Source organism: Podarcis filfolensis (genome assembly GCF_964270895.1).
Source record: "Podarcis filfolensis genome assembly, chromosome: 15".
NCBI classification, from domain to species: Eukaryota; Metazoa; Chordata; class Lepidosauria; order Squamata; family Lacertidae; genus Podarcis; species Podarcis filfolensis.
This window is the reverse complement of record NC_139618.1, coordinates 4622081-4645721: the sequence shown is the minus strand read 5'-3', so window position 1 is coordinate 4645721 and position 23641 is coordinate 4622081. Positions and strand designations below refer to the sequence as shown.

Here is a 23641-nt window from a genome sequence, read left to right as displayed (position 1 = left end):
TACTTGCATCGGTGCAATCTGAGGACAAAGACTTTTAGCATTTTGTGCATGAATGGTGCATTCATCCCTCAAGTTGTGCATTTATATTAATGGTTTTCAACGGCTAGATTTTGCTGGCAAGAAATTTTCAAGGGGGGGGAGATGATTTGTTGATTTCATAACGCATTGTGAAAACGAGCTAAAGAAGGGGGAAATTAATTGCATGCTTTAAAAGAATTAGCTGTCAACCAAACTTAGCTTGAAGTTATTAATTATTTTGAGCAGCAGCAGCAGCAACAACAAAGTTTAATTACATGTTCTGCCCTTCTGGCTAAAAATTATAAGGTGTGTGAGTGTTTACGTATCCCAAAAAGAGGAGAATATGCAACTCCTTTTGGCAAAAGCTTGGTACCATTTAGAAGGGACCACTCAAACAGCCATTCCTGAGAGTGATTAATTGATAATATATAAATTAGCTGGTGGAAGCAAAGATCCAGAGTGTGTCTTGGGAGGGGGAAAGCCACTTCTAATTGCCCAAAAAATGCCAGTTTCGGGGACGGGGGACGGGTAGAGATCCATGATTCAAAGCGAGATACTCTATTTAGTGCCCTCTAAAAAAAATATGCTTTAAACCCCAGTTTATAATTAAGGCACAGCCCCCCATTATTAAATTGCTGGAACCAAGACAGGGAAAGCCCCTTCCTAGCAGGAAGGTGGAAGATTTCTGCACTTAGGAGATCTGAATCTTCTGGATTTGGGCCACCACCGTAGCTGCTAGATGTGGGAAACTGCAGTTTGTCTTTCTTTTCACACACAGGTTATGGGCGACTGGGGAGAGAGGGCTACCATGCGTATTATTACCCCTTTGCTGACTTGGAAGCATATATTTTTATATATATATAAAGGAAGGGGAGGTGGGGTGGGGGAAGGAGAAAAAGAAAATAAAGGAGAAGTGAACTAAGAAGAGTATGTCCATCTGCACTGTGATTTCATAAGAAGTCTCCCTATTCTGTTTGTGCTACCATGGTAGATCTGAGCATTAAGTTTTCAGTTCCCATTTCGCCCCAACGATTGCACAAAGCACATTGCGTTACTGAAACATTTGCAAAATAATAGTAATTTTTTTGGGGGGGCGGTGGTTTCTGCAGAGTTTCCCCCCTGGTTTGGTAGTACAGTAAAACGCCCCATTTATTGGATATTAAACCCAAACAGGTATGAGCTACAGTACAGTAAAATCAGGCTGGATTTCTGTTTGACTTCCACACAACTCATGTTATAACCTTTTTGGCAAACGGGACAAAGCTATTTGGGGAACTACACTGGTAAAGACCTAAAAAAAAAAACAGTCTGAGGATGTGCAAAAGAAATGAGATTGTTTAAAAAAAGAAGAATTGCACTTCTAAGTTTTCCACATTTGGAGAAAAGCCCATGTTAAAGGGTACCTCAATCCTAAAAGCATTTTCTAAGGTGCTAAGAACCATGGATTTTAAGGTGAATTAGTCCCATGGAAACATGTTCAAGATAAAGGTAATGAACAGCTATCTACACATCAAAGAATGAATTAAAAGGGCATATGCTTTTTATTTCCAAGTTCCTCATTTATAAAAGGGATCAAAAACGCTTAGTTAAAAAGAAAATCAAGTTTGCCCTAGTGAATCCGAACACCAGTTCTTAGCAAAATTTAAACTGTTTTCTATGTTTTGTTTTGTTTTGTTAGTATTACTTCTTTAAAGTTTTCAAATATTCTAGGAAGAGCACACAACCTATATCAAATTCTAAGCAACAGCTAAGAGTTTTTAAAGTCTGTGAACAAGTGGGCTAAAATAAAATAAATCAAATAATGGTTATGCAGTAATAGTAATTATTTCATTTATCAAACACTCAGAGATTGTCTCTATTTCATTCTGCATTTTTTTGTTTATGAACTTTAAACATATATATATATATAATCACAGAAGAATACTGCAGTACTACTAACATGTTAAGGTCTGAAGATTCAGAGATTCTAATTAGTACTAGAGTAGAAAACATTAGGTGAATAAATAGAGCTTCAGAAGTAAAGACCTTTTGAAATTATTTGGAACATTGATTTTTTTGGATTTTCAAGCTTTGATTTCCTTAATGAGAAATTTTTATTTGGCTTAAAGACACAAGCCAAAATCCCACCTGCAGTAATCAAAAAGAGCTTTCACAGTTTCATTTCTCAGATGCTATAAACAGTCAGTTTCACAACTTTTATCCCATTTTCAAAAAAAGGCAAAAAGGTTAAAAGAAGATTCCCTTCCGAAAGTTTTTTTTTAAAGAGAGCAACAATCCAGTAACACTTTAGTAATCCCTGACAGATTTTAAGAGACATAAATATATCTATATATGAGATTTTAAAGTTACTTACGGGCAAAACATTATTTCCCCCATTTTAAAGAATTTAGACTTTCTTCTCCTTTCCTCCTGATTACTGCGATTAATTTTCTCTATTGTAATGATTTTTTAAAAATAAACTTATTTGCTCAACCTTATTCCTAGCAAAAGGATGACTGTTCGTCGGCTTAGAAAAGGGCTTCCTGCTACTAAGCATGAACTGGCCGGGAATAGTTAAATGATTAGTTATTACTTCATTGGATTAATCATCAGATCACAAGAGCTGTGCTGGGAATAGGCACCCGCAAAATAAAAATAAAAAATAGGATGTTGAAATAAGGACCGATTCACAAGCTCACATTTATAATGTATGAAAAGCTTCTCTTCTTCCCTGGTCTAGCTGTTTCCCACATGAAGGCTTTGAATTAGCAGGATCAAAACTAAATCATCAAGTGCTCAAAAATCGGGGACCGTGGTGGAACAATCACATTAATTCCTTAACAAAATGTGGTTTCTAAAAGTGCTGTCTTTGAAGAGGAGGAAGGACCCTTCGGTAGGAATAAAGGATGCTGGCTTAAATTGAGTCAGACCATCGGGTCCACGGAGCCCAACACTGCCTATCTGTCTGTCTGTCTGTCTGTCTGTTTCAAGCATCCCCAAACTCGGCCCTCCAGATGTTTTGGGACTACAACTCTCATCATCCCTAGCTAACAGGACCAGTGGTCAGGGATGATGGGAACTGTAGTCCAAAAAACATATGGAGGGCCGAATTTGGGGATGCCTGATCTATCTCAAAAGGGGAAAAAAGAAGTGGAAGAAGAAGAAGAACAAGAAGAGTTTGGACTTGATATCCCGCTTTATCACTACCCTAAGGAGTCTCAACGCGGCTAACAATCTCCTTTCCCTTCCTCCCTCACAACAAACACTCTGTAAGGTGAGTGAGGCTGAGAGACTTCAGAGAAGTGTGACTGGCCCAAGGTCACCCAGCAGCTGCAGGTGGAGGAGCGGGGAAGCGAACCCGGTTCACTAGATTACGAGTCCACTGTTCTTAACCACTACACCATGCTGGCCATATGACATAGGGACTCCCAATCCTATCAGCTCTAGCCAGCACGGACAACGCTCAGGGATAATGGGAGTTGTAGTCCAACAACATCTGGAGGGCCATAGGCTCCCCATCCCGGACAGTTGAGGAAAAAGCTGGGTATGAGTAAAAGTTGGAGAGAAGAATAGGTGGAAGCAGATTTGCAGGAGAAGGAGTTACTGAGTCTGGATTTCAGGAGTCCCAGTTCTTACTTCTACCTGGGCACTGTGTACTATGGGGGTCAGAGTCAGCACTGCCACTGCGCGAGAAGCTCTTTGTTCACAGGTGCGGGTGCTGCCGACTGAGAAGAGCGCCATGCAAGGAAAAAGACACCCCACCCTCCCACCAGCCAGAGAAGGTTCTTCCATTCCCACAAGCTCTCCCCCCCTTAAGACCTTCGCACGGCCGAGTGGAATTTATATGCTACAGCCTCTATTTTTTCTTATTCACCACTTTTCGTTCCTGCGTAGACAACAAGAGCTCCTCTGCTAGCTCTTGAGCAAGACTTCGCAGAACCACAGTGATGCATTTTCTCCTCCGCATCGTGGTTCTCCAAATGCGGTCTTAAAAAAACAAAAATCAGTGTGAAGTGATTATGTTGTGTTTCCATTTATCTAGTGAGTAGTTGAAGCCTTAAACACACACACACACACACACACACACACACACACCTGTTAAGGTGCTTTGAAGAAATAGGGGAAAGGGGGGGAGGTGTGCTGCTAAACATACCAGCTTGCTCACCCTGAAAAGAGCTCAGTTGGGAATCTTTGAATGGTGTTCTATGAAAAAACTGGTGCTCCTCAGAACCTTATCAGGGGATTTCTCAATAAGACGACATACGAAGTTGCCTTTATACCGAGTTACACCATTGGTCCATCCCTGGCAGCAGGGATTCAGAAAGGACATTCCCAGCTTCACCTGGAGATGCCATTGTGGATTAAGCCTGGGACCTTCTACACACAAAGCACATGCTCTACTCCCTGAGCTATGTGTTCGGATGTTTGTTGTACATAGCCTGGAGTCCCTTTGGCGGAAGAGTGGCTTATAAAGACCCCCACCCAAGAAAAACCAGGAGCATAGGAGTTATTTTGTGCCAAGTTGAGCCAAGGATCCAGCCTACCCCATTATTGTGCAGATAAAGAAGGACCTTCTTTTTCTGATCCTTTTAAACTGGGGAAGCCAGTGATCAAACAGGGGAACCCGTCTGAATGAAAAGCAGGAGGTCTCCCGCTGAACAATGTCCTCTTTCTGCCAAAGAGAGAGCTTTGCCCTCCTGCAACCTGTGCTTTTCCTGAAATCGGCAGTGGAACTTGAGGTGGGTGGGGGACATTATGGGGCACACACAGCTCACGGAAGATGAGCCAATCCAGCAGCCCAGCCCATGTGAACCGACCGTGCGGACAGGAGTTCCATGGCAGCCATGCTAGGGACTGGATCCTGATCCCTTATGTAACATGCTCTGCACAACACCCAACTTTCCAGTGGCAGCATTTTAAAGGTTTGCTTTTGACTTCCTGTCTGCCTTCGCACCCCCCAGCTATATCACCTGGACCGGGTGCAAACAGGCCTGTCATTCAAGGCAAGCCCGTTCATGTGGGCATAGGTTGGGAGGCGAAGGCAGCAGCTGCTGGCAAATGTTTTGCCCACAGAGTTAACACACCCAGCCCAACTCTATAAACAGAACATGTTGCTTCATTAAAAGAACAAGAAGAACCCCTCTGCACGGTGATGATTGCGATAATGAAAATAACAAAAGGATGCTCCATGATTGACCCAGCCGAAGAAGCATCTTCTGGTTTTACCCACGAATACCTGGATCACATGCCTCTAGGACAGGAATGTAAGAACAGCCTGATGGATCGAGCCAATGGCCCGTCTAGTCCAGCATCCTGGCCTCACAATAGACACCTGGATGCCTGTCAGAAGCCTGCAAGCGGGACTTGAGCGCAACAGTGCTCTCCATACCTGCAATTCTCAGCAGCTGCCATTCAGAGGCAGTGGAGGGAGAATGCAGGCAGTATGGCTGGTGGCTGCGGATGGCCTTCTCCTCCCTGAATTTGTCCACTCAAAGCCATCTAAATCTCTCCATCCACATGGCAAGAAATGCAGTTGGGCATTGTCTCGAATCATAGAATTTAAGAGGGCCATCTAGACCACCAGGGCCGTCTAGTCCAACCCCCTGCGATGCAGAAATCTTTTGCCCCACGTGGGGCTCGAACTCACAACCTTGACATTAAGGTTCTAATGCTTTACTGACTGAGCTATTTGGACATGCTGGGTTACAGCTGTTTCACATGTATGTGTGCTGCGTCACATACACGCCTTCTCCAGAAGTAACCCCCCTCTGATTTCAGTGAGGCTTACTCCCAAGTAAGGCTAACAGAGGATTGCAATCTCGTTCCCTTTCCTTTAAGGGCAGGGAAACAACCCAATATAGTTCTCAGCTCCCATCCCCTGCTATGGGTGTCATTGTGCCCCCATTGTATAAACTGGCTCTTAGATTGCAATGAGGATTATAATGAATGGGTTACAGTATTTCAAACAGAAATATCAATTCCCAATGTATGAATAAAGGGGTGTAATAAAAGTCTGTTTCAATTTTCCAAGCATGATTCCTCCCTCATTGGATCTTTTTATTTTGGAAACGGTTCCACCAAAACAGATTCAAGAATAGGAGTAGGGAATATGAAAGAAAGAAAGACTGTGAAAATATCATTTCAACAATGCGGGGGGGGGGGCTTTCCAGGGAAGCACTAGAGACGGAGAAAAAGGCAGCTGATGGGGGTGTCTGATGGGGAAGGACTGTGGCTCAATGGCAGAACAACTGCTTTGAGTGCAGAAGGTCCCTGGTTCAATCCCCAGCATCGCCAAGTAAGGAGAGAGCCCTGCTTGAAACCCAGGAGAGCAGCTGCCAGTCTGTGCGGGCAAATACTGAGCTAAAGGGGCGAACAGTCTGACCCTGGATTAGTTAGGCAGATTCCTATGTTCCTGTGGCAGCAATTGCAGCAGTGATGGCCAGAGTCAAAAAGGAGCTTCCCTTCAACTCCTCAAAAAACGATGGAACCAACAAGCAAGGCCCACTCCCCCTTCAACTGATGCCTGCTTGGTGCCCCGTCCCGCCCAGGGCCACAAGGCCTGGCACTCGAGGCGAGTCAAAAAAAGGGTTTGATTGACAAAAATGACGAATCACGCAGACAGAACCGAAAGACAATGAAAGGAAGTATGGGGCAAAGGAGAGAGGAAAAGGGTTTTCTGGACCCAGCCTTTTTATCGGGGCTGCATCTGTGGGTGTGACTATCCCACCCCACATTTTCCAGCTCTCCGCCACCCCCTGGTTCAGGTCCTGTGCGCCCTCCCTGCTTAAAACCGGCATGTGCAACCAAAGAGTGACTTTGGCTATGCCCAAGGACTGGCACATATGGACAGACAGCCACTCTCGTTCCTGGAAATTAGATAGCAGGCTATCCCACCACCTCCTTGCTAAGAATTGCTCTTGGGAGCTCTACTGGGCCAGTATCAAATAGAGGCTGCTGGTTGCAAACTACAAACTTCAGGCCACCCTGGGTGGAAGGAGTGAGCCACCTGGTTCTTTAAGATCCTTGCCACAGCATAGAACACATCGCCCAGTCAGTACACAGGCATCGCCACCAGGTAACAGGCAGCTGGTGGGATCTGGTGCAATGTGGCAACAAAGGTCCCATTAGATGTGAATATTTAAACCAGACCTCTGCTACGATAGGAAGCTTGCTTTGCAGACCCAGGTTCAATCCCTGGCCTCTCCAGGCAGGGCTGGGAGATAACCACTGTCTACAAACCTGGAGAGCTGTGGCCAATCAGTGTTTCTCAACAGGGGTGTGGCTGGGGTTGAGTGTTTCCAAAAAATATGTGCAATATAATTCAAGGTCACGAAATTTCAATCCGTTTGAAAATTCGAATAATCAGGGTTTGAAGGGATGAGTGCGATTTCCATGTTAGCTAAAAAAAGGGCATTGGTTTTAAAAGAAACACAGGTTTAAAAAATACAGAGTGAGGTGGAGTTGTTGATCTGAGTCTAGATCTAAGGCAGCTTCTTCTTTTCCTAAACTTATCGGACCACCATTAGCCGCCTTGCCTTACTGAGCGTTCGCATGGGCAGTGGCCGGGGTAGTGCGAAGCATGAGATTCCTAGCATGGACTTCACAGCTCAACTACTCAAAATTCTCTGTTGCCACTACCCTAAACTAGTTCTCATTTTGCTCTTGAAACACCCACCACTCACATCTTCCCTCCTTTTTTTCCGTTTTGAAAGGGCCATTTTAGGAGGTGCGAGGCTGTGACCTTGATTTATTATTTTTGGGGGGATGAGTCGCATTTAGACGCTAGCAGCTGTTTCCCCCACCCACCCAACCCACCCGGCTCTCCCAAGTTTAAACAGGCAAGTGACGAGTTAACAGGCGAGACGGCTGTCGGCAGAACTGCTGAGTAATGAGTGTGTAACCCCCCCCTTCCCCCCTTCCCTTCCTAGACTCCTTTGGCTAATCTGCAAAAGAACGGAGTGTTCCTGAGCTGGTCGTGTTCGGTTAACTCTCGCACACCTGTTGACCAGTCTTGAGCGAGAGAAAGGAAAGATAACACGGCCAGCTGGTGTTAGGTTACCTTTGTTGGGCTGGTTTTTTTTATATATTTATAAAAAAAGAATGACGTGGAAAATCCTTGCTGAGCACATGATGGGTTTTCTTAACTTTTAATTGCCATCTGCATTTCTCTCTCTCTCTCTCCCTCCCTCCCTCCCCACTCCCTAAGACCTTGAGCACATGGCTATAACTCTCCAACTTCAGGCCTGTTCTGACATAGGCCCCCTCTGCAATATACATTTAAAGCTACTACTATTCTTCTTCTTCTTCTTCTTCTTCTTCTTCTTCTTCTTCTTCTTCTTCTTCTTCTTCTTCTTCTTCTTCTTCCCTGCCCACTTGACTGGTTTTCCCCAGCCACTCTGGGTGGCTGCTAACATATACAAAAACATAATAAAACATTAAAAACTTCCCAATACACGGCTGCCTTCAGATGTCTTCTAAAGGTTGCATAGTTACTTATCTCCCTGATGGGAGGGTGTTCCACAGGGCGGGTGTCACTACCAAGAAGGCTCTGGGCCTTGTCTCCTGTCAGCAACCTTTGTAAACTACGGCTCCCGGGATTTTTTAGGGAGAAACCACGACTGTTCAAAGTGGCATCACAGTGCTTTAAATGTATGGTGTGAATGTGGCCAACAGTCCAGCCATTTCAATCAGGACCTTCTTTCTTCCCTGCCTTGTATTCATCATATTCTGCCACTGCACTGACCTTCCTGCTCCCCAGAGTCTTCAAGCCCCCCTCCCCTGCCCCACAGGAGGTCACCTCCCGCAACATCCTATCCTTCAGTTTGAGGGAAGGAGTCGATTATTAAAACAGTGACTTTATGATGTGTTTTACGCCAACTTTCCAATACTAGTGATTCACAGAGCAAGTAGCTCAAGGTGGGTTCAAAGTGAAGTGCGTTAAGTTAACCAGTGAGGGGGTGGAGGAGACAAATATGTATGGGGTGGGGGAACCAGCAAGCCAAAACTCTTCCTTAGCAAAAGCAACATTATATATGCTTAGCCCCTATGTTCCTGCAGAAATAAAAATCGTTTTGCATCGTTTCTGGAAGGTGATGGTGGTGCTCAGAATGCCAACAGCAAGGTGTTTTGGAGACTGGGAGTAGACCATGGGTAGGCAAACTAAGGCCCGGGGGTCAGATCCGACCCAATCGCCTTCTAAATCTGGCCTACGGACGGTCCGGGAATCAGTGTGTTTTTTAGTAGAATGTATCCTTTTATTTAAAATGCATCTCTGGGTTATTTGTGGGGCCTGCCTGGTGTTTTTACATGAGTAGAATGTGTGCTTATATTTAAAATGCACCTCTGGGTAATTTTGGGGAATAGGAATTCGTTCATTTCTCCTCCCCCCAAAAATATTGTCTGGCTCCCCACAAGGTCTGAAGGACAGTGGACCGGCCCCCTGCTGATAAAGTTTGCTGACCCCTGGAGCAGACCCCAAAAACTCAAGTTGTTGGTACTTGATACATTAAAAGCAGGCGCATGAGACCCCACCCCGATAAGACTGAACATGTCTAAAGGGGCAAGTGGGCTTTGAATCTGGGACCTTGAGCAAGAGCTAAGCCTGCTTGTCTTGTGCAGAGCTTTGGCCCAAAGGGCGAAAAGGGTTAAGACAGACCCACTCCTCCGTGCCTTAGCAAAACGAATGCCTCAAGGTCCTGGAATGTACAACACACAGACAGATCTCGCGGTGGCCACCCATTGAGGAAATACAGGCCAGATGCAAAAGAACAATTAATAAAGGAAGGAAGCTGATTTGAGGAGGAGGGTGGGAAAGAGGGCTGATGGGAAAGATCCGTCCGAGAGGCAGACAAGGGCTGGCTTTTGGAGTTGGATCCAAACCCCTGCGTTTCAGGGGGGGGGGAGAAACAGAAGGGGGGGAAATATCAATATTTCCTCTGTCTCAAACATGGTAGCCTCCCATCGTCTTCCCAAATTCCCTCTTTTGTGAAACCAGCTCATGAACTATTTTTAAGCGTGTCCATTTGCTGGGCGATAATGAAGAAGTCGCAGTGACAGTCATCCTTGTCTGGCGACCGGAGGATCCTTTTAAGAAAGAGGGAGAGGACAGAATTCAGAAGCCAACTGGAGCAGACTCGTATGCTAGCTAATAAACAGAAGCTTGGCTACGGGGAGGAATTACGTAGAGCAAGAGAAACAGCCAGCATTTTTTGGGGGGGGGGGGGAGTAGAGACAAGGAAGTTCTCGAGCCAAGATTTAAAAAAGCATGTTACTAGTTTCGTGAGCTCTGAATGTGTATTTTGTTGAACAGCACACTGATACACACACGCAAAGCTACACAGTAAACCACTTTGGAAACAAAAGGGAGTTTCCAAGGCGGTTTGCGAAGCAGCGCTGGATGGGAACTTCAACTCTGCAAAGAAAACAGAAGTTTGAAAGAAAGAAAAAAAAATCTCACTGAGTATATGCAAAAGACTATTCTAACTAGCTCCTTGGTCCCAGTCTCAGAGGAAGCGAGTGCCTTCTAGGGACGTCAGAAAGTGTGTTGGAAAAGGGAAAGCGTTAACCTAGCTTTCCTTTCCCCACTATTATTCATTCATTTGTTATTTAAACCCCACCTTGTCCTCCAAAGTGCTCAGAGCAGCATACATGGTTCTCTCCCTTTCCGTTTTATACCCACAACATCCCTGCGAGGTAGGTTAGGCTGAGAAAGATGGTGATTGGTCTGTGGTCTCCCAATGAACCTCATGGCTATAAGCTAGTGTGGTGCAGCGGCTGGAGGGTCAGGCTGGGATAACCAGGGTTCAAATCCCAACCCAGCTGCGAAGCTCTTCATTGGGTGACCGTGGGCCAATCACGGCCTCCCAGCCTCACCTACCTCACAGGGTTGTTGTGGGAGGTGAAATGAAAAAGGAGAGAACCATGGACACACCGGCCCTGAGCTCCCTGGAGGAAAAGGCTGGACATGAATGCAATGAATGAACAAATCATAAGCTGTGTCGGGGGTTTGCTATTGACACTGCTAAGATCTAACGAACGGAACTTTTTTTAAAAAAAGGAAATTCATAAACAAGGTAGCCAGAAAACTAGTCTGCTTCAGCTACACCTGCTGATAGGCAATTATAAAATAGCTTTGCGCCCGTGCACCTACTGCACCCTTCCAAGTTCTCAAAAGCGAAGGTGCAAGGGTGAGGCAAGCGCACTTTGTACTTTCTGTCGCAGGAAACAAAGAGGAGAAGAGGAACTCCCCGCAGAAAGATGGAGGAGGGAAGCACAAGAGCTCTAAGAAATGCTTCGAGAGCTTAGAAGGGAGGGCCTCCATGATGGTCCTACTGAACTATCGTTTTTAACTCCTTGCAAAGGCTCCGTCCATCTCGTTCTCCCCTGGACAGGAAGTCGCCCGTCCCGGGGTGGGAGACTCGTGACGCAACATTAACCCCAAGAGTGACAAACCTAAGCACGAAAAATAAAATGAAAGAGATACACCCCCCACCCACCCCAGCCCTCTGGAGTCCACGTTGACAAATTCTTTAAACAAGTCCTGTGGTTACAGGGAAACTGGTTTCACCCTGACTCATCCCTGCTCAAACAGTTTACTGGAAATGGAGGGGAGGGGGAATTTGCTGAGAAATCATGTGATGGGCCAGACAAACCACAACCAGCAAAAGGTTCAGAGGAGTCAAAGGAAGAAAAGGGAAAAAAAGAAAAGAAAAACTCAGCCCTGGGTCCTAGTAACAACTGACACTCCATAATTCCTAACCACCCAGCCCTGCCTTAAGCTCTCTGAGATTTATGTTGCCATAATCCCTCTCTTAAGTTTGTTATTTCGAGAGAGAGAGGGGGGGGAAGGGGTTGGGGAGAGTAAACAAAACAGCAGGCCACTGATAGTAGCACAAGGCAACTGCCAAATATTTTTTAATTTTACGGGATGGGAGGGCAGCAAATGGAACAGGAGGAAGAGCTGGAACGGCTGCGTGCGTAACTGGCAAGCCCAAAAGCTACTCGGTCACTCTGGGGTGGCTTCTCACGCTACGTTTTGCAGCCTCGAGGAAAGAGCTGCGAGCTTTTTGTATGCGTAAAAAAACAGAGCAGATAAGCAAAAGCTTGTTCAGTGAATGGGTGATTTAAGGCATGTGGGCTGGTTGCCTAACAGACCCGTCAGGCGCAAGGCGGGTGCCAAGATCATTTTCGTTCCCAAGCCCCCTCGAGGCAGCCAGGTAGGTGCAGCGTTGCCCAGAGGCGGCAAAGGAATAATCCTTTTCAATAAATAAATAAATGCATGGTTTGTATCCAACATTAGTCTTACTCAGAGATGGACGTGGCTAACTCAGATCTGTCCATTTCAAAGGGTTGACTCTGGGTAAAACTTAAGGTAAAGGTAAAGGGACCCCTGACCATTAGGTCCAGTCGTGGCCGACTCTGGGGTTGTGGCGCTCATCTTGCTTTATTGGCCGAGGGAGCCGGCGTACAGCTTCCGGGTCATGTGGCCAGCATGACTAAGCCACTTCTGGCGAACCAGAGCAGCGCATGGAAACGCCGTTTACCTTCCCGCCGGAGCAGTACCTATTTATCTACTTGCACTTTGTGCTTTTGAACTGCTAGGTTGGCAGGAGCAGGGACCGAGCAACGGGAGCTCACCCCGTTGCGGGGATTCGAACCGCCGACCTTCTGATCAGCAAGTCCTAGGCTCTGTGGTTTAACCCACAGCGCCACCCGCATCCCACTGGGTAAAACTTAGTTGGGTACAAATAATCTGGATGGCCTTAAAAGACAAATTCCTGTAGGACAAGGCTATCTATGGCTACCAGCCATGATGGCTGTGATCTTCCCTCCATTGTTACAGGCAGCATGTCTCTGAATGCCAAGCAGGGAGAGGAGAGCTGCTGCGCTCAGATCCTGCCTGCAGGCTTCTCATGGGGGCATCTGGTTGGCCACTGTGAGAACAGGATGATGGGCTAGATCCAAACCTTTGGCCTGATCCAGCAGGCGCCCTTCTGCTGTTCTTACGATATCTTGTGATACTGTGTGTGTAGCTCGCAGGGGCAAAGGAAGGAAGCTCACTGCTGCCCTAAGTGGATTAGACTCAAGGCTGATCTCATCCAGCATCAGTCTGGAATGAGGGGAGTCCAGCAACTGCTTCTGCTATGAAGTCACAGGGACATGGAAAACAGGCTGACCTCATATCACGTTGGACTATTTGTCCGCCCAGCCCTGTGTTGTCTACTCTGAATGGCAGCGGCTCTCTCTGACTATCAAGGAGATAAGGACCTTTTCACATCACCAGGCACCTGATTGTTTTAAATGGACATGCGAGGGATTGAGATCAGGGATTGAGATGCAGAACATGAACTTCCTGAGGATGGACAGGGTTTAGAGCTAAGGAGGGGCAAAGGAACCCTGAAGGTCTGGTGGGGCCTTCCAACCTGTGTTGGCCAGCCTTCAGCCAGCATGAATCTTCCTAGGCTCTTCCTCCTGCCCCATTGTGCCACATTTTGATTCCACTAACGCACCATTGTAAAAATTGGAGGTGGGAGAGGAGAGAGTAACCATTTTTCAGTGATTCGGGCCTAAAAAGCACATTGGCCTGGTCTGTTCCAAAGTTACCTTGTGAATTCATTTCTACACTAGCAACCCAGACAAGCAAATTAAACTACCATTCTCTCTCTCTCTCTCTCTCCTCACTCCAGTCCTCACATCTCAACTCACCCTGCTAAATCAATGCCAACACCTCCTCTTCCAACTCTACAATTCTTTGACTCTTCCTCCATTCCTCTATCTCAGGGATTGGGTGTTGCTGAACTACAACTCCCATCATCCCTGACTGCTGGCCGTGCTGGGGCTGCTGAGAACTGGAGCCTAGCAGCATCTGGTTCCTTACCACTGATCTAAGGAGCAGCGTTTCCCTCTCTCAGGATGGGATGTGGCTTCTGAACAGAGGCTTTCTTCCACCTCTCGCATGCAAGAGGCAGGAAATGCTGGCGCTAAGTTCAGGGATGGGGAAAACCTGCGGCTTTCTAGATGTCGCTGGACTCCTGATCCCATCATCCCCTGACTGGCTGTGGCTAATGGGAGTCCAACAACCCCTGGAAGTAGCCTTGGCCTACCTCTTTGTTCCACAGTAACTTCCCTAAAGACAGCCATTTCTAGACTGTATACTTGAATGCGTGTCCCATGCTTCTTCTCACCGTATGCAAAGAAGTCAACAGTCAGCATCCAGCATCCATAAGTGTGCATGCACATGAAAGCTTATACCAGAACAAACTTAGTTGATCTACTGGACAGTTTATTTTTATTTTTATTTTGACTGCGTCAGACCAACACAGCTACCTACCTGCATCCAGCTTTAGTTAGCGATGACGTCAGTGGGTCTACTGTGAGTAGGACTTAAGACAGTTGCAACACTTTGCCTGTGGCAAAATAATGCTCTTGGGTGCCTTTTCCTGTGTGTGTACCTGCCCGTTTTGGTCTTTTACAGTTTCTCATTTTTCCAATATTAAGTTTTCCACATCAGTTGGTGATAATAAAAATGCGCCCAGCACCAGCACTTTCGTACAAATTTATCCTAACAGACACATTTGTCTGCAATTTTGCCCAATATGGAACTTTTTGCAAAGCAATTTTCCCCAACCCAATGCAGTTTTGTATGTTATTTTTACTGACATATGCCTTTTAAATGCACCCTTTACCCCAGTATATGCATTCTTGCAAACGTCACTTGGCTGGACAGCTTCCCTGAAAAGGTCAGAGAAGGGCAAATTTCAAAAGGTGGCTGCGCTTTGGTTCCTGTTACCGTTTTTGGAGCATGTGAATTAGGTAGGTTCACCTTTAGACGCAACCTGGGTTGTCTTTCTCTCCGCCCCTGACCCTACCTGTGCGGTCTGAGCATGTTCCAGCATCTCCTCAAATTCCTGATACTCCTCATCGTCAGGCTCCTCTCCAGAGAGACGGGCCGCTCTGGCCATGAAGTACGGAGGCAGCTCCCCAATGGCTGTGCCGGCACCCTGGATGGGGGGTGGGGGGTGGAGGAGGGGGAGAAAACAACAGCAACAAAGGGATGAGCATTTCCCTCCACTCAAGCAAATTGTGCTGGAAGGTGGCACAATTTGTACAATGCCATCCAGCAGATTTCATGGGGAACCCAAGCCTGTATCTTCCTATTCCAGCACATCCTCAGTGGTGCAGTTAAGTCATTTTAGACTCTGGTCTTAATGGATTTATGGGGGACCCTCTTTAGAAGGGCAGGATATTAACAACAACAACACTTGTCTTAAGGGGGAGGGCTTGCACATTCTGCTGAGTGGTACCCTAGGCTTCTGCCCCAAAGTCCCAAAACAATGGTGCCATTGCACATTCTCCATTCCACCATCAAATAGAACACACACAAAAGAATATAAGAATAAGACAAGCCTGATGGACTACGTTCAACTAGTCCAGCATCCTGTTCCCACATTGGCCACCCAGGTGACTGTGGCAAACCTGCAAGCAGCAGCTGACCACAAGAGCTCTCTCCCCTACCACGTTTTCCAGCAGTTGGTCTTCAGGAACATTACTGTTCCTGACCATGGAGGCAGAGCAAGCGCCACCACAGTTAGTAACCACTGAGAGTCTCATCCTCCGTGAATTCATCCAGTTGTCTTTTAAACCCGTGAAAGTTTGTGGCCATCACTGCCTCCTGTGGGAGTGAGTTCCATAGGTTAATTATGCCCTGGGTGGTGGACTTTCCTTTCTTGGTCCAACATTCAGCTTCACTGGAGACCCGTGAGTTCTAGTGTTATGACAGAGGGAAGAAAACTTATCTCTGTCTACTTTCTCCATGCACAAAAGCACACATGACAAGCACTCCATTTGGTGGGATGTGTGGATGGGAGGCTAGGGTTTTTTTTGGGGGGGGGGGTTGCATGTAGGTTTTATTTTATTAGTTTTTTATCTTCTATTTTGGAAATGTACATCCAGTGGTTTTTCCCCTGTACATATTTTGGGACCCCCCAAGAGAGTGGGGCCCTGAGCTGTACCTTGTTTAGCTTATACGTAAATCTGGCACTGATTATGCGAGAGGGAGAAACACTTCTCTCTGTCCATTTCCTCCACCTGCAGTTCTGATGATGCAGACATCGATACTGATATACAACTATCCCCCCCCCCCCCGGATATATTTGGCTACAAGACTAAAGGGTGCCGAAGGGCCCTGTGCATCGCTGGGTATGTCCTGTCCTGCGGAGTCCTCCTCCTCCTATTTTACTGGAAGCCTGAGTGGGACGTGTGGGCCAACTGCGTGCCCTGCGACCTGGAAGAGGCTGACGTCGTGCTCTTGCGAACAATAGTGGGTGCCTTTTGCATCTCCCAGGCAGCTTCCCCAAGTTCTCATCCCCAGAGGTTGCAGGGATAGGAGGCTAGTTGAGGGTACCTCTCAACTCTACAATTCCATGATTCTATAACTACAACTCCCATCATTCTGACCACTGGGGTAAGCTGGCAGGGGCTGATGGGAGTTGTAGTCCAACAACGAATGGAGGGCCAGAAGCACACCATCCAATGAACTGGAGAATCCCTCAAGACTTTACATCCCCCCACCTTTTATGTCCTCGCAGCCATTAACAGGAAATAACCACGGCCGACTTTTTTAGAAGTTCTGCCACAAAGGAGAAGCAGGTAATTTGTTTTCTCAGGACAAAAGCACCAACAGCAAACAGATTGCTTCACCCTGGCGGTTAAAAAGCACACCTCTCTCTTTTTGTGTGTGTTTGTGTGTGGGGGGGGGGGGAGAGGTGGGTTTCCACGCACGCAAGAGCCCCGCACAGGCCATCTGGCTAATCAAAGGTTAACGGAAGAGGAAGCTTGGATCAGATTCAAGCAGTGGCTCAGAAAGGCAGGGAAGGTAGGGAGGAGAAGAATCGGACAGCTGGCGGGAGGAGGGGTCCACCTCGGCCACAGAGGCAGATGTCTCTGCTCGGAGCCGCCGCTGAGTGACAAACGCTTTTATAGGGCTCCTTTTCAAGCAAAACTCTATAGTTGTTTGGCCTTCTTTGTTCCCCTCCCACAGGCAGCTGCTGCTGCTGCTGGTGGCGGCGGTGGTGGGGACACAGAGTGAGTCGCAGCTGCTTTGTGTACCCTTAGCAAAATATCATCAGGTTGGTTTGAAAGAAAAACATTTTCAAAAAAAGAATTCTACTTTTTAAAACCTTCGCGGTTAAGTCTAAGGCCTGTGTCCTGTTAAGGAAGGAAAACACACACAAAGCAATACACCACCCACCCACCCACATGGCTCTCGTGGTTTGTTTTATTTTAATTTTCCCATTATTATCCAGATGCAGATCATTTGCATTGCGGACAGAGGGGAGGGGAGCAGGTTTTGTGAGCCGTCCGATGTTCCAATCTGTCTCTTAGGCATGCAGGACAGGGTTTTGGGGTTGATTTTGGACACTATACATGCCGAGGAGAATGGTTCTCGATTGCCTACTAGCTGATGATCCTGCAATGGTTTTTTGGGGGGTGAGGGACTCTCATCAGAATATATACGTAGCAAGCAATGTGGTCACATGTACACTCTTGAACCATATAATCCTTGATTCATTCATACGTGTGTGTGTATTCATTCCCAGATATATATGGGATGAATATCAGAAACGGGAATGTTGTTACAACCAGAGGACCACCTTCTATTCAGGGCAATCTTACAAGGGCCACATGCTAAAAGTGGGTGGAGCCCGAAGCAAAAGGGAAATGACATACGCCACAAGTGTCCCGAAAAACTGGGACACCCCATTTTTTACTGCTAGAAAATGGTGCCCATTTTGGCACAGCACCCCCCTGCTTTTGTGGGGAGGAAACCACAGCATGAAATTGCACGAGATCATGGTAACCAAAATGGCCGCCATTCTCTCACAATAGAAAAATGAGAAGATGGCATCCAGGAAGATGGTGTCCTGGAAACTGGCTTCAAAGTGTTGGAGGGTATGCAATGAGAAATTAATCCAGAGCAATGAATGTGGATTTCAGTTGGTTAGTTTCTTACAGATCCCTTTCTATGCTCTATCCAGACCAGCATGAGGTATTATCAGAGTTCAAAGGCACAGTCTAGTCAGCCAAAAAAGAACTCAGTATGCAAAGCGGGGCTGGGCCAGGTGGCTGAAGAGAATTTCATGGGCTGGATAGAAAGTTCTGGAGGGTCGGATTTGGACCTTAGGCCAAACATCACCATCATCCTTTGAATGAGGAAGTGAGAGGTGTTGACATGACTTTCCGATAACTGGACAATGTGTGAACCAGCCCTAAATGAATTTCTAAATAAAACCCTGCACAAGAAATGCATATGGGAAGTGCAGATTACATACCTGCAATCTACACGAATTAAGAGATCAAGGGAGGGGCAAAACACCACCTGCCTCCAAACGCAACACTATTTGTTCAAGGAGACCTTCTCAGGTTCAGCCACACAACCCACAGGCAGGGAGCAGATGAACCACAGAAAGCCCCCAGCTCCCCACCTTAGAGGAAGCTGGCTGCAAATGACTCAAAGCCAGCCAGCCACACCAGGGAGGTGACAAAAGAGAAAGCACACACACACAAAATGACCCACCATTTTCACAAGGGGGGGGGGTTATTCCGCCCATATAACTGCAGTAAACGACTCCTCTCTCTCTCTCTCTCTATATATATAAAGAATAGCAGTATATAAATATTTATATAAAATAAGTTAGCATGGAGTGCCTAGGAATGCCTGGAAATTCAAAGAAACACCCCAAATTTGTGATGTTTGAATGGACAGTGTAATCTGTGAGTTTTGGGGCTGCACACCCAATTTAGGGCTGCACACCCAAATCAGTTTTTATGAGGGGGCAGCTAATGTTTAATTAGGGTTACGGTTTTGGGGACAGTATCTTGAGAGGCATCTAAAATGGCGCAGGTTGGATCCACTGTGCCAAATTGGGCAATATTCTTCTCAAGGGGGCAACAGTATCTTCAGAGGTGCCTAAATGATGGTAGTTTGGCCCTGTTGCGCCAAAATAAAAACTGCCATCCTCTGCCAGTCAGAGTAAACAATACCAGCCTAAGCATGTACGTACTCCTCACTAGATCAGGGGAGGGAAAACTTTTTCCAGCCTGAGGGCCACATTTCCTTCTGCTCAACCTTCTGAGGGCCACATGCCACGAGTGGGTGGACCAGAAGCAAAGGTGGGTGGGACAACTAATGTAAATTAAGGGAGGGGGAAACCACTGGGGGTGTCAAGCAGAACCAGTGAGGCTTGTGGCGAGTTCTGAGGGCCGAAGAGAGAGGTCTGGAGGGCCTGAGGTTCCCCAATCCTAGAAGAGACACAGAGGCAGCTCCCAATGTTTGTAAATCAGTAACCGATGCAGATGGAATAATACTCAGCTGCCAGGGTGGGGTGAGCCCTAGTGAAAACTCCAACTGAGCACAGACAGGCATGCAGCTTTAACTGTGCAAAGCAAATTATAAAAACCATCCAAACGGCTTCCTCTATTTAACTCCTCTCTCTAACTACAGATCTGGACAATGCAAATTACAGAAGGCTACTATCAAAACCTGCAGCCCTGTGCCCCACAACCCCCCTTACACACCTTCCTATTTATCGCATCCCCACACCCCGGGGAAGTGTGCCCACAGAGGGAGGAAAGAGCTGTTCCCGAGTGGGAAGAATAACTTTTCATTCCGCCCTTTGGGGAGAACAAAAGGAGCCGTTAAACGGGTTCGCTGTGGACAATGCTGTAATCTTCCAGTTCGCTGCTGCCGATTCAAAGCGTGAGCCTGAAAACAAGTGGCAGCTATTTCCACTCCCTCCCCATCCAAACAATCCGTTTGGGGAAAAAAGTTTTTTAAATTCTCTCGGGGTGATGATGCAAACGGCAAAAAATAAAAAATAAAAACCATGTTGCTCCACTGAAAAAAGAAAGAATGAAAGCATGCCACTTTGTTTGGGCTTTGTGTTGCTAACCGAAGGGGGGGGGGGAGACTGCCTTGCACGTACTGGAAGCGAACTTTCCCTGAATTAGCTGGGTCACATGCCGAGAGTTGCAAAACAACTCAGATGAGCACAGCGATCATATGAGCCCATAGAACAGATCCCCCTATTACAGCATTTCCCAAACTTCTGAGAGCTTAAGCACTCCCTCCCCACCTTAAACTGAAGACCCTTCTCACTCCTACTTTTAAGAGTGAGACCCCCCCCCGAACCCACCTGTACAAGTAACTGCTCTGGCCCCTGGAGGATAGACATCTCTGTTGCATTTTTGCAATCTGCGCAGTCCAGTCACTCCCCGTGGAAGAAACACAGCAGCAAATTGCTTGTTCCCAGAGGCTGATTGGGATGCCAAGAGCATGGACTCACGCAGAGATGTAGTGGGCAGCCTCCTCCATGGTCCACGGGAATGGCTGCCCTTGTATATCTATTCCCCATGCCAGCTTTCCCCCAAACATCCAGACCAAAAGCCAGTTTACTTGGAAATTACATCTGTTTCTGCAAAAAGCAGCAGAATGAGGTGGAAGGACTGAGGGGTGCATAGTGTTATGCCTCTCCAATGTCAATTATTTTTTATTATTCTAGTTAAAAGATTGCTAACTTGTCTTTTGGTTTCAGTGCCTCCAAGGCAGTAGACAAAAAGATCTGTAAGATCAAACCATTTGTTAAAACTGCAACCCTGAAACCCTAATCGAGGGGTTGCCAACTGGGTGTCCAGGAACCACGAGTCCTTCACTCAATGCCGTCGTCACCACAAGGTGGCGAAAGTGACTTCCCTTCTTCTCCTTCAAAAAGACGACGGAGGAAGTGGGAAGAGTGACACTCTTTCCCACTTCCTCCTTCAGCTCTATGGGGGAATATAATGTGCTAATATTCCGCTTGCAAGCGGATTTTTTTTTACTTACTTCCGCTACATTTTTAGACCTGGCCTCAATCCCAACCGTTTCATGAGAAACTTTCTAAGAAACTCATGCAGAGAGTGCTTTCAGAAAGGGGTTGTACAGTATATCGCAAACGGATCATAAAGGCCAGACTGCGCAGGTCTGGCACAATGGCTTCTACACCTTCCCTTAATTTATTTTTTCTAGACATGGGTGCTCAATGCTGTTCTGTCCCTTGAAGGCCACGCCAGTGGGCAGAGACTGGTGGGATGCATCTCAGGGATGTTTCTGTCTGTCCCCATCACTCTTCTTCTGCCCTCTGCTATCTCCTTCTGCTCTGGGCATGTGAGCAAATATTTCTGTGCATGCGCACCTTTAAAAAAGAATCCCAGGAATTTCACAAAAGCAAAATAGCACCGGCCTTACGGTGCAATCCTAACAGTCTCTACTGAGAATTCAATGGGAGTTACTCCCAAGGAAAGCGGGGCTAGGATTGGAGCCTTGATTTGTGTTTCTCAATGGAAGAAAAGAGGATGGGTTTGGTTTTTCCCAGGGTGGGGGCATGATCGTTTTATTTTTCCTTATAGTTCGTTTCTTTATTTTATTCTTTTATCTGTTTCTATACTGCTTAATACTAGGACATTCTCTAAGTGGTGCTGGCCCAGGAGACCTGGGTTCCAGTCCTCACTCAGCCATGAAGCTCTCGCTGGGTGACCAGTCACTGCCTCTCGGCCTAACCTACCTCACAGGGGGGATTAAATGACGGGGAGAAATATATACACCACTTTGAGCTCCTTGGAGGAGACGGAGGGATATAAATGCAAATAAATTAGAATAAGAATAAGAATAAGTGATTTACAAAATAAATACAATAAAACTGAAAAACTAGAAAAAAGTAAAATAAAATACAAAACAATAAAATCCTCCCACCACACAAAATCAAACATGCAGGAGCATATTTTGAAAACAGCTCTAGAGTCAGCAGCTCCTTCCCTCTTCCCTCTTGCCAAGTCAGAGCCTGACATGCAATAGACAACCTTCGTCCCACTAACACATATGCATCACAGCAAAATTCTGTCTTACATGTACATAAATCATGCGCTTTCTACTACTCATCCAATATCACCCATCCCATTCTACGCCCACACATCCACAAATACCCAAACGCACATGTATTATTCCCTCAGCCACTCCAATATATCCCTTCTCCATCACCAAATGCGTCAGCCATCACTCCCTCCCCTCTGCGACAAAAGGAGGCCATTCACTGACAGAACCGCATAAAAACACCAGAACAAATGGTCACCCATCAATCACACGGATGCACGGTTCCTGACTGCAATTGGGATTGCTGTCTGCCACCCCGGCACGCCTTCCTCTCACCAAGGAGTGCCCCTCAGCCCACACGAGGGGCTCTTCGTAACTCTCTTCTCCCCAAACCCACAACTTGAAGCAGGGCACCTCCCTCATCACAATCCCCAGTCTCCTTTGGGGTTGCGCCTCAGCTGTGCTGGTCTATTCACTGTTGACCAGGGCTGGTTATAAGGAGCATATAACACCCTTCTTACAACAGCTCACTGGCTACTGGTCTCTTTCTGGGCATGATTCACAGGGCTTTATAGGGCTTCGGCCCAGGCTATCTATCTGAAGTACCGGAGTCTCCCATATGAACCTGCCCAGGCTCTGAGATCTTGAGGGGAGGCCCTTCTCTCAGCCGCGCCACCCTCAAAGTTACGTTTGGCAGGGATGCAGGGCACGGCCTTCTTGGTGGTGGCTCCCAGGTTTTGGAACTTCCTTCCTGAGAGGTTAGACTCCCTCCCTACTTGTTGCCTTTCCATTGGTAGGTGAAAGCTGTTTTATTCAGGCAGGATTGGGGGAACTGACTGTTTTTAAGGAAGGGGTTCTTAACAGTGGGAGATGGGAGATGGGGGACGGGTGGGCAGTGTTAGGTGACAGTGAGAGTTCAGACCTTCCCCAATTCCCCCCATCCTTGTTATAAAAACACGTGGAAGCGTTAACCAGCGATGTGTTATGGGAAGAGCAGGTACAGTCTGACTTAGCGATCGGAAAGAAACAGAAGCCGCTGCACTCTGTGAGCACGTGCCCGCTGGCCTCTGCTCTGGTCCTCCTTCCAATTGGGACAAAGGGGGTGGCATTTTGAGATGCCCATACAGAGATACAGCTGCCAGCATCGTTTAGTTTACAGGAAATCGAGAGGCAGCGCCTGCACACTCACGCAAGCGAGGGCAAGGGGAGGGGAAAACATGTTGTGAAATCAGCTAACAGCAAGCCTCCCCTCCAGGGGAAGACAAAAAGTCGCACGACACCCTGTGTCGTCGTCAGCAGCAGCAACTGCCAGGATACCCTGCAGCCACTTTTTCTCAGGAGCATCCTTTAGCCAGGAGGCCTTGGAAGAGGATGCAGGCAAGGCAGGGGGCGCCGCAAAGCATGTCAGCTGTTACGGGCATCACACCCATCTTGGCAGTGGCTCCCCATCAGTTAAGCAGTGCCCAATCTCTGGCTTGATGTGTCTGTGGCTCTTCCTGCTGCTGCGAGACAACTGGCTCACCCCTTATCCACCCAACGGGATCACTGTGGTCTGCAGGAAAGGGCCTCCTGTGTATGTTGTCTCTCATTAGGAGATCTGTTCCATGTGATGAATTGGGCCTTGAGTGTGGCAGTATTCGCCCCGTGGACCTCCCTCCCATCATGTACCGAAACAGGTCCCCGACTCTAATGAAGACCTATGAAGACCTCCTGTTCTTAACAAGTGGAGGTTTTAACCCCAGT

At 47.0% G+C, this 23641-nt stretch overlaps 1 protein-coding gene across 6 annotated transcripts in view; it reads right to left on the bottom strand.

The window, feature by feature from the left end:
- VMP1 (vacuole membrane protein 1) overlaps positions 1–23641 on the bottom strand; it is a 104419-nt gene that overhangs the window by 43307 nt on the left and 37471 nt on the right. For all 6 annotated transcript variants that reach the window (XR_014541939.1, XM_083587887.1, XM_083587891.1 and 3 more), the window contains exon 7: positions 14865–14996. Coding sequence is in view for 5 of the 6 variants with exons in the window: in XM_083587887.1 (XP_083444013.1) it covers positions 14865–14996 (132 nt within the window). In the remaining variant the exon portion in view is untranslated. The remainder of the gene's footprint in view (positions 1–14864; positions 14997–23641) is intronic.